Source organism: Asparagus officinalis, chromosome 4 (genome assembly GCF_001876935.1).
Source record: "Asparagus officinalis chromosome 4, Aspof.V1, whole genome shotgun sequence".
Lineage (NCBI taxonomy): Eukaryota > Viridiplantae > Streptophyta > Magnoliopsida > Asparagales > Asparagaceae > Asparagus > Asparagus officinalis.
Window position 1 is genome coordinate 25765385 of NC_033797.1, and position 15786 is coordinate 25781170.

The 15786-nt window shown below is 35.4% G+C and overlaps 2 protein-coding genes across 2 annotated transcripts; both read right to left on the reverse strand.

Moving 5' to 3' along the window:
- Positions 128-5406, reverse strand: LOC109837007 (tankyrase-2). The gene is made up of 2 exons (XM_020405084.1): positions 5168-5406; positions 128-938 (listed from the first exon to the last, which is right to left on the reverse strand). The coding sequence occupies exons 1-2, from the start codon at positions 5353-5355 to the stop codon at positions 344-346; spliced, it is 783 nt and encodes a 260-aa protein (XP_020260673.1). The 5' UTR covers positions 5356-5406; the 3' UTR covers positions 128-343.
- Positions 14230-14782, reverse strand: LOC109835862 (mitochondrial import inner membrane translocase subunit Tim9-like). Its single transcript, XM_020403845.1, has 2 exons — positions 14703-14782; positions 14230-14417 (listed from the first exon to the last, which is right to left on the reverse strand). Exons 1-2 carry the CDS (start codon positions 14765-14767, stop codon positions 14231-14233), a joined length of 252 nt encoding a protein of 83 aa, XP_020259434.1. The 5' UTR covers positions 14768-14782; the 3' UTR covers position 14230.

The window sequence follows — 15786 nt, forward strand, 5'->3', positions numbered from 1 at the left end:
AAGTTATCCTCCACTGTTCTCAATACATCAGGAATCACATCCGAACTCCAACAAGTCACAAATCATGTAATTTAGATACAACTACTGTAACTTTACCCAAAACTAGCTCACAAACTATATCCGTAACTGGAATAGAGAGAGTATTCACTGGGGAAGATTTCAAATAGCTCAATAAAACTAGTTATGAAAAGGATCATTGTTCAGAGATGTGAACTATTCAAGCTGTCAGCAGCTAATAATCATACAAAACAGTTAATCCACAAGAACTTACCTCAACAAAGGAAAACTTATTCCAAGATCGACAAGATTGAGTATTAGTAGTTGGGAAAAACGTATACAAGTTCTATTGTTCCTCTCCATCTTCTGCATCGTCCTCAGCAACTAGATGTTGAAGAGAAACTCTGGCCTTCTTGGATCCTTCGAAGCTTCCTTCAGCAGTCTCTTCTCCTTTCCTCTTCTCCCTCCCATCACCCTTTTCCTCTTTAGCGTCAGAGCTCATCTCAGTATCTTTGGTAAGAGATTGCTGCTGCTTCTCAGAGTTATCAACCTTTTTGCTTGCAGCAGATTCATCCACTTTCTTTAATGATTGCTCATGCTCTACCAAAAACGACCGAACTTCTTCACTGCTGGCAAGGTCTAGAGGAGTTTGGCCGGCTTTGGTCTTGGCACTGAGGTTTGAGCCTTTTCTTACTAAATATTTCACAAGTTCAAGATGAGATCCCTGAGCAGCATAATGAAGAGGAGTGAGGCCTTTCCTGTTGGCAGCTTTGACAGAGACACCAGCAGCAAGAAGAGCTCTAACTACTTCAAGATGACCCTTCTGCGATGCAAAATGGATAGCACCCGTGTCATCCATTGCAGCCGCACCGACATCAGCCTTGTGCTTGCAGAGACAAGTAACCACTTCTTTTTGACCGGACCAAGCTGCCAGATGAAGTCTAAATTTTCACAATTTTATGTCAAGGAGATGTCACAGGATGATTTGTAGTCGCGCTCCCAAGAATCAAGGCCAGTGTTATATACATAAAAGATCAGATGAAACTAGATGGAGCGTCATTTATGTGAAACAAACTAGATATTATATAGACACTTCTGAATGGCATTAAAGGAAGATTTTCATTTGTTCTTGGCCGAAAGGAAATGATGACAATATGAGAAACAAGAATAACATCATGAAGCAAATTTCTACTGAAACAGTCCTACAATTTGAGGAGCAGATCTAAATTCCCACTACGTAGATATTACTCTACCAAAAGAAGTTAAACATCCTATAGTCCAGACAGAAAGATTAACTAAAGAAACATGAGGGACAAAACTTCATTGTCGAACTTACAACCAATGAATTTGCTATGATTTTACAAGCTACCATAGAAAAGTAATCCATTACATTTCTAATAATTTTTGAAAAAAGAAACAAAACAAGAATGTTTAAAGAAGTCAGCACATATTTTGTAGTTAATGATCTACATCTGTTATCATGTTGTACATTTTAGTCTTGGAAAATATCGGAAAAAATAGTTTGTGTTACTGTCAGTTTTAACTAGGAATTTCGAAACATTTCTTTCAGGTCAACATTTACATAAACATACAAATTTCAACTGAATTTCAGAACCTAAATTCATAAGTAAAAAATCACGCTACCCAGGTATGAAAGAGAAGGCTGCTGTTGCCATTGCTGTCTCTTAGATGAACCTCTTTCCAGATTATCATCACTTTCTTCAAAGTTACATATTCACAAAAGATTCAAGTATCGAAACCTAGATGCATTTTCTAATTTCTCGACAGCAGCACACCTGTTTAACTTTCAAATAGTAGCATGGAACCCGGTTCAATCTGGTTCACAGGACGGGCACAGGAGCATGATATGCTACTTATTAGGAATCAGGTACCATGAGGTAGGCTTATACGACATATCAGGGAACATGTAATAACAGCAAAACACATGGAGAATTTAAACACCATAATAAAGAGAAAAAGGATAGAGACAATGGTACACCCACTTGTATCAAGAAAGTCATCTCATAACTTCTCTCACAGTCTCAACTATGGCATTGTAATAATATCAACTGCTAGTCCACTTAGTTCATTCAAAAGAAACTTTTTTTGTCTCAAACGAAGTGATCCTACATTAAATTCTTTCATTGTCTAGATGGTGCACCTAGCAGTTATTAGCTACCTGACTGGTGAGGCTCCTCAAAAGTCAAGTTGTCATTCAGTTTTTGTACCTATGGTGCACCTAGCAAGTTGTCATTCAGTTTTTGTATGCTATCTTGTCTGCTCTTTAGGAAAAAAAAACTATACTCCCAATTGAATATGGTTTTAAAGAAAATACAAGCCAATAGAATACACAAAACGATACACAACTTGCAAAAAAATAAGCTCTAGTAAATACTATTCCTAAAAAAATGCTTACAGTTCTATTAATAAAAAATTATCACCCTTTAAAGACACTAATAGCCTCATAACAACCAAGCATTGAATTCTCTTTCTACAATCATGACAATAACACCACTAAAGTAAAACAATTACTACAGCCGTTAAAAAATAGAGTTCAAATCATAATTTAAAAAGAACAAAGAAGCAAGGCATAACCATCTAATTCCTTGTAAGCCTAACAAAGATACGTCACAAAGACCTTATAAGATAATTACCATTTTATTTGCTTCCATTGCTACTAATGGTCACCCATAGGCTGTAGCCTCTCCAGTTCTCACTTAATAAATGACAATTTTCTTCCGTAACATATTAGATAATTATTATAACTAATCCGACCAAATTCCAGAGCTAAGTATTCTTAGCTTGAAATCCCGAATAACGTCATCACATCATTGAATCCTCACTGCAAAAACTAAAACTGGATGCATGTATTAATAAAAAAAAAAAAATCACTTCATCTGGATACGGTCCCTACTTGCCCCCTAAACTATTGGTTTTGTCCCTTATTACCTCTGAACTATTTTTTTGGTCCCTAGACGCCCTTTAAGCTATTAAATTTGTTGCCTGCCTATTTTAAGCCCAATCTAACCCCCTGAAATATCACTTTTCTCTCACAATCCCATTTAAAACACAAATAGTATAATAAAAAATGAAGCAGTAACTAGGCATCGGTTTAAGGCGAATTTAATATCTTAGGAGGCAAGGTGATCTTAAAAAAAAAAAAAAAAATCCATGCAGCAAGGAGAGAACTAAATCAAGAATTTAGGGCGCATGTAGGGACTAAAAATAGTTCCGGGGTTAATGAGGGACAAAACTAATAGTTTAAAGGAACATTTTAAGTAGTATTCTATAATTCAACTTAGGCAAAATGGCCAAATTAATATATTTAATATTTTATAGACACTAGGTGACAGACTGGTATATTTTTTTTGGCTTTGGACAAAATGGTATATTATATAGACTCCGGCGCCATATACCCCTCAAGTTTGGCCGGATCCATTTTTTCGGCCAATTTTCTCACGTGACAGCTCACGTGTTAGCGGGATTTATTGTACAAAACCCCCTCATAAACCTCCCTCCACTATAAAAACAACCTCCTTTCTCCTTTCTCTTTTACTCATCGGATCCAATCACCAACCCCCCTCGATCTCGTCCTCAGTCTCTGCCCAAAAAAATGACAGCAGGTAAATTACCCTCATCGGGGCCTCGTCGGACTAGCCATCTACCGCCGCCTCAAAACCCTAGGCTTCACCGGGGCCTCGTTAACTTCCACCCTGAATATTCCCATATGCTACCTGCTTTGATTCGAAGATTTCATGAGAAAACCTTAGCATCGAGGTCGGAAATGGGGGGAGGCAACAGACAGAAGGCCAAGATGGCTCGTGAGAGGAACCTCGAGAAGCAGAAGGCCGGAGCTAAAGGTCCATCTCGATCCATAAAAAACCCCATCGGTTTTGGTCTCGATTTGATCCTCTATGAGCCTGATTTGTTGTTAGTTGGGTTGAGTTTATTTTCTCAAACTTTGATCTGCTGTTTCTGGCGAGGGAATTTGATGGGTTTTGTGGAGAATGTGTTGGTTGGGTCGGGTTGATTTTCTCAAATTTTGATCTCTTGGCGTGCCTCTGTTGTCGCGGTTCTGTTTTAGAAAAAGATCAGTCCTTTGGTGCTTCTACCTTTAGTTTTTTTCCTTCATTTTTATTTTTCTTCTTCCTAATTTCCTTTGGAGTGACTGAGAACCAAAAAAAGAAAATTATGAGAGACTTGACTGAAGAGCTTTGACGTTGATTTAGGAGCAATAGGGAACAAAGGCTGGGTGTGGTTGAACCCATCTTGGTCTTTTGTCCGTTACCTGCTTTGGTTCGCCGTTAAGGGAGTTGGTTTGGGACTATTAAGGAGCTTGCAGAGTTGGTGAAGGAAGTGGTTAGGTTTGAAGGGAAGTTGGTTTAGGACTCGTCGAAGCCTGATGGGACACCGAGGAAGCTCATGGATAGCTCGAAGCTGGCTGAGATGGGGTGGAGTGCAAAGATCGGGTTGAGAGAGGGGTTGGAGGAGACTTACAGGTGGTATTTGGAGAATGTCATCAAGCAGCAGAGAGGGGTTGGAGGAGGTATTGTGCAATAAATTGAGATTGAGTTTAGATGGAGGGGGTTTTGTGCAATAAATTGAGATTGAGTTTAGATTGAGGGGGTTTTGCGCAATAAATCCCGCTAACACGTGAGCAGTCACGTGAGAAAACTGGCCGGAAAAATCAATCCGGCCAAACTTGAGGGGTATATGGCGCCTGAGTCTATATAATATACCATTTTGTCCAAACCCAAAAAAATATACCAGTCTGTCACCTAGTGTCTATAAAATATACCAATTTGGCCATTTTGCCATTCAACTTACTATCAAAGATCTACCGCTGCGAAACGCCTAGCTCAACTCGCAACGAGGGGGGGGGGGGGGGGATAATAAATTCGTGTCATAGTTCAAAAAGAGGGCGGCAATAAGTGGCCGAGGAATGAAAATCCTAAAACCCTAAGCTACAAATAATACTATTCCAATTGAGTTCTACATAAATTTCCAAGGATTCAACAAGCCCAGATAACACTAAATCTCAAGGCAACCAGGAACTAAAACTCTTAAAGGATTCCGAGTAAATACAGTGAATAGAATGAAGAGCAACAAATGAAAGTCATATAGAAACCCTAAAAAGTTACCAAGAAAAAAATGAAATAATTAAGGATACGGAGTTCGAGAGTGTTTATCTCTGGAACTGACGGCGAGCGGGTTCGAGTTACAAATGGATTCCACTTTCTGGATGTCTCCGGATCTCGCTGCAGCATGGAGATCGGATTCGCTCGAGCCTCCTCCTCCTCCTCCTCCTCCTCCTCCTCTGCCGCTGCGCTTCTTCGATGGAGGTCGAGGGTTTCCCATCGCTCTCACTCACTCCCCTCCGGAGCTCCACTTCCAAATTTTTGCAAGAGGAGAAACCGGGTGTCAAAACTCACTCACTTCCTTTATTTCTTAGCGGGCTTGGGTCCGTGGGCCTCGAATATAATTCTAGCCCATTGAGTATGTGTCGTAAATGGAAATTATATAATAACAATTCTAAACCTTTTAAATAGACTCGTTTTTACACACGTGCAATGCACGTGATTTAATACCATGATTAAGTATTTTTGGCAGTTTGTGCTCATTTTTTCTTTAAACTCTTACATCCCGATTATTTTTTATGTTTGTTTAAATGAGATACACCCAATTTAAATTTTCATGTTGATATTTGAATTAAAAAAAACAAATATAATTTAAAAATAATTTGAATTTTCATATTATTTTTGACTGATATGAAACTAAGCTTTATTTGAGAAAGTATAGCATTGCAAAGTAAAAAATATTAAAATAGTGTTATACAAGGAAGGTGAATATTTAAAATCAATATGACAAAATAATTGATTTAAAGTATGTTAAAACGATGCAAAAGAGAATATGAAGTTTATTCCTAATCATTGATAGACTTCATAAAAAAAATATAAATTAAAGATTAATACTAACTCTAGTATACTTTTATATGATAAAAACATCCACATAAGAATATAAAAGTACTAAAAAAATTCATGAAACTCCCTTTTAAAGATTCCTAATTTCACTCAAAATAATTAAACTATCCTATAAAATATTCAGAAAATATTGTTTTTTATTTCTTCTATTTTATTTTTTATTGAGTTAAGATCAATCCTTCTTCAGGTTTATCATTTATCATTTCTCGGGCAATTCTAGAGTATTGTCTTCATCATCTATATCAATTGTGACATCAGGCTAATTTTGTATTTTTTTATGCTATTATCTTTCCTGGCTCGTTAATTTTTTATCATCTCATTTAACTTTACAAAGAAGTCAAATGTACTTATGATGTTCAACACAAACTGCTCAAAATATAGACTTTGATTTTTTTTCTATTTCAATGAGAATAAATATTAATTTCATATATATAAAATTCTTTGTGTTCCTAATTTATTACTTAAATAAATTAGAAGCTATCTCTTTATTTTCCTCTAAAATGAATTCTTCTGATGTGCATCCAATAAGAATTTCTGTTATTTCAATAATATTACCTTTGCTCTATCCCTGTCATTTTCCATAAAGATCTAAACTAAATACCTGCATTATTCATTACCAATTTCTCTTAGATTATAATATTAATATTTAATTTGAAGAACACAGTATGGAATTTATGAATACTTACTAATTTTTCTTATGTCTTCCATGGAGATTTTTTCTTTGATTAGGATAAAGTTATTAAATTATTTTTTAATGTAACTCATTCAGTGCTTCATTAATAGATATGTCTTATGTTAATGCCAATTCAAGTGATTCATTGACGTTTTCTGAATTTTAGATTTATTTCCATCACTTTCCCATTTGCAATGGAAATAACTCAATTCTTTTAAAGTTATCTCTAAATATTCTAATAGTTTCTCCATATGTAATTCCTTGTATTCTTTTACCCTATAAATATTATTAACGTCAAAGATTAAAGTTTCTAAATTAAAATCAATTAATGCTAAGGTATAATATTATAGTGTTTTATCATTTCTATGGATTTAAACATCTATCAATTAATGTTACGAATGTATTTTGGCTACCCCAACTTATTACTAAAATTATATGAAATTACTTTAATTTATATAGTGCCGATAATTTTTAATCTATAATATTTTTAAAAATTTTATCCATTAACCGGATGTTTTTAATCAATTCTTATTGTTTTTGTTTACCAGTATCAACTTAGACTATTCTTAGATGCTGAAAATGGATAGTAAATCCCTAAATTAGAAATTTTAATATATATATATATATATATATATATGGTTTTGAACTTTGAGGGTGTGATTTATAATTTTTAAAATTTTGAAAGAGTTTTTAAAAAAATTTATTTTTAAGTTTGGTAGTTGTAAATTCTATGTTTCATGTGTTGGTGGTAATTTTTTAAATGTTAGTATATTTCTTGTAACTCTAAAATTTTGAGGGTGTCTTTTGTAATTATTAAAACTATAGATTAATTTTGAAAAATATTAAATTTTAGCGGTCTACCAATCGACGAATTTGATGTGTGCTAGTTAAAACTTTTGAAAATTTAGAGTTTTTTTTTACGATTTTTAAATTTTGAAGGAGTTTTTTAAAAATTTTGAGGTTAATTTTGGCAAATTTTAATTTTTTAGGTGTCTAAGGGTAATATCTTGAATTCATCTTATGTTATTTACAAATTTTAGAATTTTAGGGTGGTTTTTTATAATTTGAACTTTTGAATGTGTTTCTATAATTTTTGAGATATTGAGGGTGTTAATTAAAAAATTTAAATTTAAATGTCAAAAATTTTAGGTGTATCATGGTAATCTCTTGAATTCATCTGTGTTGTTTGTAAGTTTTAAAATTTTAGAATTTTAATGTGCTTGTCTGTAATTTAAACTTTTGATGGTGTTTCTATAATTTTTGAGACATTGAGGTGTTAACTGTAAATTTTAAATTCTTTGCAAACTGATGTTAATTTTTTAATTTCATGTTTTTTATTTTAAGTTTTGAGACATTGGGATGATTTTTATAATTTTGAACTTTTCAGGGTGTTTTCTACAATTTTAGAACTTTTTATGGTTTTTTTGCAATACTTCATGTATTATAATATGTTATCTACTTGTAATTTTTTTATCTTAACAAACTAATATCATTTTTATGTTTTATATATTTTATTAATATTAATTTTTTTAAATTGTTAAGCTAAACATGGTTCACATAGGATTAGGATAAGATATGATTATGATTAGGATAGATTAAGATATAAATAAAATATTCAAAATAATGAAGGGTAATATTGACCATTGAAAATTAGAATTTGATTATAGATAAGGTAGTTCAAACTATAAAGGGGTATATTTGTCTAAAAAAGATTTTCCGAACTCGTGCTTTTAAAGGGAGTATGATTTTCAGTGAAGTTATGCACCAACATTTCCCCCACCTCTCCGAATCTCAACGATAAAGATGAATGCAAGGCTTTGACAAATTAAGAAAGAAAGGCTAGTCAATGTTGGAGAGCAAGAATGGTGGGAATGCTAATACGTAAGAAGATAAAATGATCCGTTATTATTAAACTTTTCTTAGTAACCTATTAAAAAGGATGTGCTAGTGTTGAGAAGGCCGTTCTTGGTGAGATGGAGGATCTTCTTAGAGCTCTTAAATGACCAATGTTCCCAGATTCTTCGAGTGACGTGAGGTGAGTGAAGGTTTCAAGTTTCATTTTGGATGAACCACGTAAATGCTTTGTACCTCTTGTTGCTCGTGCTCCTCTTGTGCACGTGCGTTTGTTTGTATGCTCCATAAACCCAACACTATTTGTTGGGTGCCAAACTCAAACCCTAAGTTGGATCCAGATTTGAAGGCTAGTTCTAGTCCTAGTAGTTTTATTGGTGGGCAAGAGAGACGTCTATAAAAAGGCACCGTAACCTAGGGTTTTAAGTAACAGCAGAGAAGAGAGAATATTCTTGTAATCAGGGTTTAACAGAGAGTATAACCGGTTGCATGTGTATCGTAAGTGAGAGGGTCTCACAGTCTTTGTTCATGCAAAAGATTATAATTTGGAGGTGATAGTGAATTGTTTTCGATCAAGTGGTTTTCCCTGTTGAGAGTTTTGCATATTAAATCTTGTGTGTGATTCTATTTGCTGTGTTTAGTGATGTTTGGGTGTTTTTGCATGATCTAAAAATCCCAACACTATTATCTATACTGCTATCTAAGAAAAGCCAGGTTTTAGGGCCTGTGAGCTTCATGTTCAAAAACCCCATAACGTTCTCAGATTTGATTTATAACTTGAAAATTAGTTTGAGGGCAAACTTGGAAAAAGACCAACTATTACTTCCATAACTAAACCAATACTCTTAACCAACCCATTACCCCCTGCACATTAAAATAATTGCACATAGCAAAAATCCAAAGTCCATTTAACACCACAAAACTCCTATATATGTTAGGGAGAGTTTAAATTATGTAAGTATTTGTTCTTTATTCAAGTTATCAGGGTGTTAACAAAAGAATTTGTTATGCTAGTGAATTGCATTATACACGCATCACATGCACTAGAATATTGGTAAGTATAAAAAAACTTTATGAAAACAGTAAGGTTGCTTGTTGGCTCTTTTTGTTGGTCTGCATAGCATTCATTAATTCTTGAATATGGATAACGAGATTATGCAGTTATGCACTGCAAGCCAAAAAATATGGGGTTTTCCTCATGAATTGCATGCAATAAGAAATTATGAATTAAAAATTTCAAATATACTTGTCAATAATACTTAAATGACTGTGATTAATTCTAGCAGAACTAACATCATAGTTTTAGTCGATTAATTGTACTTGTTTTGACATCACATAAGTGAAATGATAGATGATTGCCTACATAAATTTCTTTACTTTATAGGCCAACATAAATATAGAAAGTAATCTTCCTCCTGTATACGCGACAGCATCATGTTAGGAATGGGATGAACTATATTTAAACGATGTTCTTAATATCATTGGATGTAAAATTCTATTACAAGATAGGCATGCCCAAATTTCTTTGTATCTGGTTATTAGTTAACATTTAAGAAGATAATGGCAAACTTTCTTTAGTTAAAAAGATAATGATGAACTCTAGCTATTATATGTGTCAGTACTGTTAAAAAAGTTGCATTAGAAATGTAACAACTCGTCGCTCGTGAAATTACAAATAGAAAATATTTGGTATTCTAAGATATAAAATTGTTTATGCAAAAAGAAAAGTAACATAAAAAAGTTCACATTCCTGCATCATGACACCGTGCAATTTCACAAATTAAAATCATATATCAGACTAATATAATATGCAATTACTTCGGATGTAGGACTACATGCACGCTTCAGTGTGAACTTAAGCAATTACACGGATGACAACTACATGCATGCGACTAAATATGAATATAAAACCTAATTAATAGCACTCAATCCCTAAAGTGAGAATGCAACCTAGATAATGCAATGAATAAACATGCAATAAGATCTTAGTAATAACGATAATCAATTATAGATACAATTATACGAATACAAAAATTTCAATTTTACATCACCAAAGGGGTGAGAACTTACACCAAAACTATTCATACTTTGTCAAATATCCGGACACGATCATTGCTAATGAGTGAAAACTGTCTGAAGAATTAAGATATATAACAGCTAAATCAAAACCTTAGATCTATCTAATCAAGCATCTCCGACCACTACAGAAAACAAATCACTTGGTTTTTTGTTTTTTTCGTGGTGGGGTTTTGTGTGGGGGGTGGGGGTGGGGATGATTAGGATTTAAAGAGAGTTTAAAGATAAATTGACAACTCAGAGAAAATTTTCTCGCACAAGCAAGTTTTCATAAAATAATTGTCGGCATAGGTTTACAATCTTATTTCAAGAAAATCACACATTAATTTGAAACATCCATCATTAAACTTGGACTCATCCTATTATCAACTATGAAAATCACACATTTGGAATATTTATTATTTAATTTCTAGCTACAAGACAGAGAGCAACTTTCTTAGAGACATTAAGCCCGGGGGATTCATCCATATTCAACTCCCCCTTCGCCATTGTCCTGGGCAACTCCCAATAAAAAATATAGAGAAGATTAGCAAGCACGAGATCAAAACCTGCATATATACCACTTTGCATTCCGGGACAAAATCTTCTTCCTTCAACAAAAGGTGTGAGCTCAAAACGATGGCCTTTAAAATCGACAGGAGTACTATCGATGAATCTTTCTGGATAAAACTCTTCAGGATTTCCCAAAGCATCGTATCATCTCTTGCGATTCGTCGTGTCTCGTCGCCGTGAACAACTTTGGCTTGCCGCGGATGTCGTGGCCATTGATTTGGGTTGTTTCCTTTAGGACTAGTATTGGACCTGGAGGGTGCAGTCTTAGCGTCTCCTTTACGACTAATTTTATTTTATGTAGTGGAGTTGGTTAGGATCGCTCTCCTCTACTTTTCCTTTGGTTCCGATGAGATGTCTGACTACATTTGTGCTTTTTTCATGACTTCTGGTTTTCTCATTAGCTCTGTCATTATCCACTCCACTAGGATGTATTTTTGGTTTTATTGCAAGGATCCCTACAACGAAAGTTATAAATTATGATACGTTTTTTATCTCCATAAGACATATTTTTGTATCGCACAAATAAAGCGCGATACATATCAAAAAGTGATTACAGCATGTGTAAACATCTGTCTCTCTCTCTCTCTCTCTCTCTCTCTATATATATATATATATATATATACCCAAGCTAGTCTCTCTTCCCAACTCCCTCTCTTCTACCCTTCTCGTCTCTTCACGCCGTCGAGCTCGACCGACAACCCATCCTCCGCCTTTAGCCACCGACCGACAACTTGTTCGGTGACTCCCGTCCTCCCCAGATCTCGACCCGTTCCGAGCTCACCTTCGGTGACTCCCGTTCTCTCCTTCTCCGGCGAACGGATCTCCACCGCCGATCTCTCCCTCAAGTCCGCCCCCTCCCCCCACCGCCCACTCCGTCATCCATCGCGGCATCATCGCCGACCCGCGGCCTCATCTGTGACCTAAGGTATTTTTGGAGGATTTAAGTAGTGCCCTAAGGTATTTTTGGAGCAAAATTTCAAATTATTAGGTTGAACATGCCCCTGAGCCATTTTCATCTTTCAATCTAAACCATAAGGATGTATCTCCTACTATTTCCTTCCTGAAATCATATAATTTACTATTTCCTTGATGAAAAACCCAACCTATATTGCTCTGAATTTTTTTTGGACAGATGAGAAAGGCAAATTTGATGAGTTGGTTGAGGACAAGGGCGTGAATATATTGATTGAACCAAAGACCTTGATACATGTAATTGGAACTAAAGATGGATTTTGTGGATGATCCATTGAAGTAAGCATTTTCATTGAAAAAATCCACCTAGCATATCTTTCATGAAATTTGTTATCTGTTCTATCATGGAGAATGTAGATCCCATATGAATTATTATATAGAAAAAAATTAGTGAAGTGCATATCCCATGTGAGAATGTTTTCTTGGATATTACATACTCTGTTCATTTAGGATATAAACATCCTATCCATAATTTTGTATACTTCCAACTAGTGTGAGGGTTTTATCATTCTAACGACTTTTCAAGAAGTCTATCATCCTGCCAACCATCCTAGTGTTCCTGCTGCTCTAACAATGCTTCGGTATTAGGTTTTGAGATCATTTCTAATGCTTCAAGGAAAAACTTATCTCTTACTCAACTATCCTCGCATTATATACTACCAGAGACTTCACAAGTACATGTTCGATGTTTGGATTGACTTCAGGATTTTACACTTGGAAGCAAAGGCTTTGGAAATCCTGTTGTGTCAAGTTTACTCTTATTAGGTCAATTATATATGCACACGACACAGATTTGAGTGCATCATGCACATCCAAAGCCCACAATATATATGTCACGTTGTAGTATATGGAATATCTATGCATATCTTAATATAAAAAATGATATATTTTGGCTAGCTTCTGTAACTTCAATGTTACTTATCCTATTAGTTTAGACCACATGCATTCAATGTTACTTATCCTAGCTCATGTAAATGATCTCCACCAGGATCATCAATCCATTGATTCTTTATCTATTAATAGGAACACACTGGAGCAAAACAATTTCGTTACAATATATTTGGTAGATTAAGCTTTAAAGATGTCGTATACTTATTGTATTGTTTGTGGTATGTTTTTTGTAGATAAAAGATGAAGAACTTTTCCGAAGAGTTCGGTGGAGAAGAAGATGAGGGTTTAGTTCAAAGAAAATGTTATTGTGGTTTTGAAAAAATTGTTGAATGATATAATTTTATATTTGAAATTTGTAAGTATCGGTGTACTGATATTGTTGCTCTGTGTTATAGTCAAATGACTGAGAAATATATTAGTGAATGACTGATGTATCTAAATATCTTATTGAAATTGGTTTAGCTGTTATAATTATTTGGTATACCTTTCCCTAATATCCTTTGAGTTTGCTGAAAAGAGTTTGCATTGTTATAATTACCTTTTCACGCAGAAGCCCAGGAACTAAAGCATAAACTTCAAAGCAATCTTTCTGCACAAAGGCACATATCCACTAATCAAAGCTTGCCCAAAGATGAATTATCTGATGAATTATCTGAGTGCCATATTAGCTAGTGCAATCATGATAGTGAAAACCATGCAACTTCATTTTTCTGTCACCAAAATATGAGAATTCAAACAAGCCAAATAAGATGACATGATAGGAACTTACAGTTCTTTTAACATTAATTTTTACCCAGCATGCTACAGAACCATAGCATTAACACATGTAAAAGTAATCACAAGTCTCAAGAACATTTACAAAAAAACTGTATCTCCTAATATTCGATAAATATAAACTACTCATGTTCCAACCTGGCCCTTCCACTTGATCATAAGTCACAATAGTGCATAAGCATTCATGACAATACCAACAACAACAACAATACCAACACATGTTCCAGTCTACATTAATGAGAATACCAACAACAATAGTACATTTCACACAAATTTCCAAGTAGCTTCCATTACAGAATAAACTCAAAGCCATATGGCATTTGTGCACAGCAACCAGGTAGCTTCCAGTCTTCGTTGAAACCAGGTAGCTTCCCATTTCTACACATTCATATATAATAATTCTGCACATTCACGGTCCATCAGGTAGCCAATAATAGCATTCTATCGAAACATTAAGCAAAAATTAGTCCTGAGTAGCAGCACCCTGGTTGAGTTCTGCAAATCGCATGCCGACCCTCATCGAATGCTTCAAGAATTTCTCTGCACATCGGCGGACGCATGTTTCTTCCTGCTTGTCCAGCGACTTGCGCTTGAAGTAGTCTACGCAGTCGGTGAAGCATCTTTCCACCAGTGTATTGTACATCCTCAAACTGCGAGATAAGTATAACACATATCAGTGTTTAACACCTCTTACAATTATACTGATGACTGTAGATATCTTAAATTTCATCAATGTGCGTCTGGTGTGGTTACATTACAGAATTGCATCACACAAATCCCACTACAAAAAGACCTGGCTACATTACGGAAGAGACCATATCTCCAATTTCCTTGCATGATTTTCCACGCACCAGGAAAAAAAAGAGAAAAAAAGAAAAAAGATGTCAATATTGAAAATAGATTTTTGGATGAAAATTGTTGATAAGCTGAGTTACATAGGCAACTGTGGCACTCTCATTTGCATATCAGCTCCTTCTCTCATGGTGCTCCACGGTTCCATTAGCAACAACAATAATAACAAACAGTGCTTTCACCCCAACTGCAAAGAAGTAACAAAAATTCATATAACTGTAAAATTCAACTGGACAAAAATTCATATGTAAAATTCAACTGGACAAAAATTCATATAACTGTGGATGTCTAATGGCTAATATGCCAGATAATTATCAGAAAATATTCACTTAGGGAATTCCATATTGTGTGTTATGACAGTTCTCTGCCAGAGTTGGGGGAAAGCAAAAGTTGAATCCTCCAAAAATACCTTAGGGCACTACTTAAATCCTCCAAAAATACCTTAGGTCGCAGATGAGGCCGAGGGTCGGCGATGATGCCGCGGTGGATGACGGAGCGGGCGGTGGGGGGAGGGGGCGGACTTGAGGGAGAGATCGGCGGTGGAGATCCGTTCGCCGGAGAAGGAGAGAACGGGAGTAACCGAAGGTGAGCTCGGAGCGGGTCGAGATCTGGGGAGGACGAAGTCACCGAACAAGTTGTCGGTCGGTGGCTAAAGGCGGAGGATGGGTTGTCGGTCGAGCTCGACGGCGTGAAGAGACGAGAAGGGTAGAAGAGAGGGAGTTGGGAAGAGAGACTAGCTTGGGTTCTGGGGAGAGAAGGAGAATTTTCTTCTCTTGGGAATTGCGGCCCAAATCCAACGGCCAGGGGAGTTCACCAAAAATGAAAGGCTGGATCTCTTTTTCGCACAGCTGGGATGCGAAAACTCTTTCGCATCCGAAAACTTCTCTCTATATATATATATATATATAGGGAGAGGTTCTAATGAAAACCTTAAAAACTAAAAACCTATCCTAACCATCCAATCTATCTAATCCAATGGTCTACATTTCGATGGCAAAATTGAAAATATAGACAAATCTAATACACATCAGCTGTAAAATTTATTGTGAAAAGGGTAAAATGGGAATGATTCACTACAATGGTTGCTGGCAACATTGGAAACTGGAGATGATGAAGAACACATTTCTCTAAAGCGTCCTTTCACTTCCCCATTTCTCTCTCTTCCCC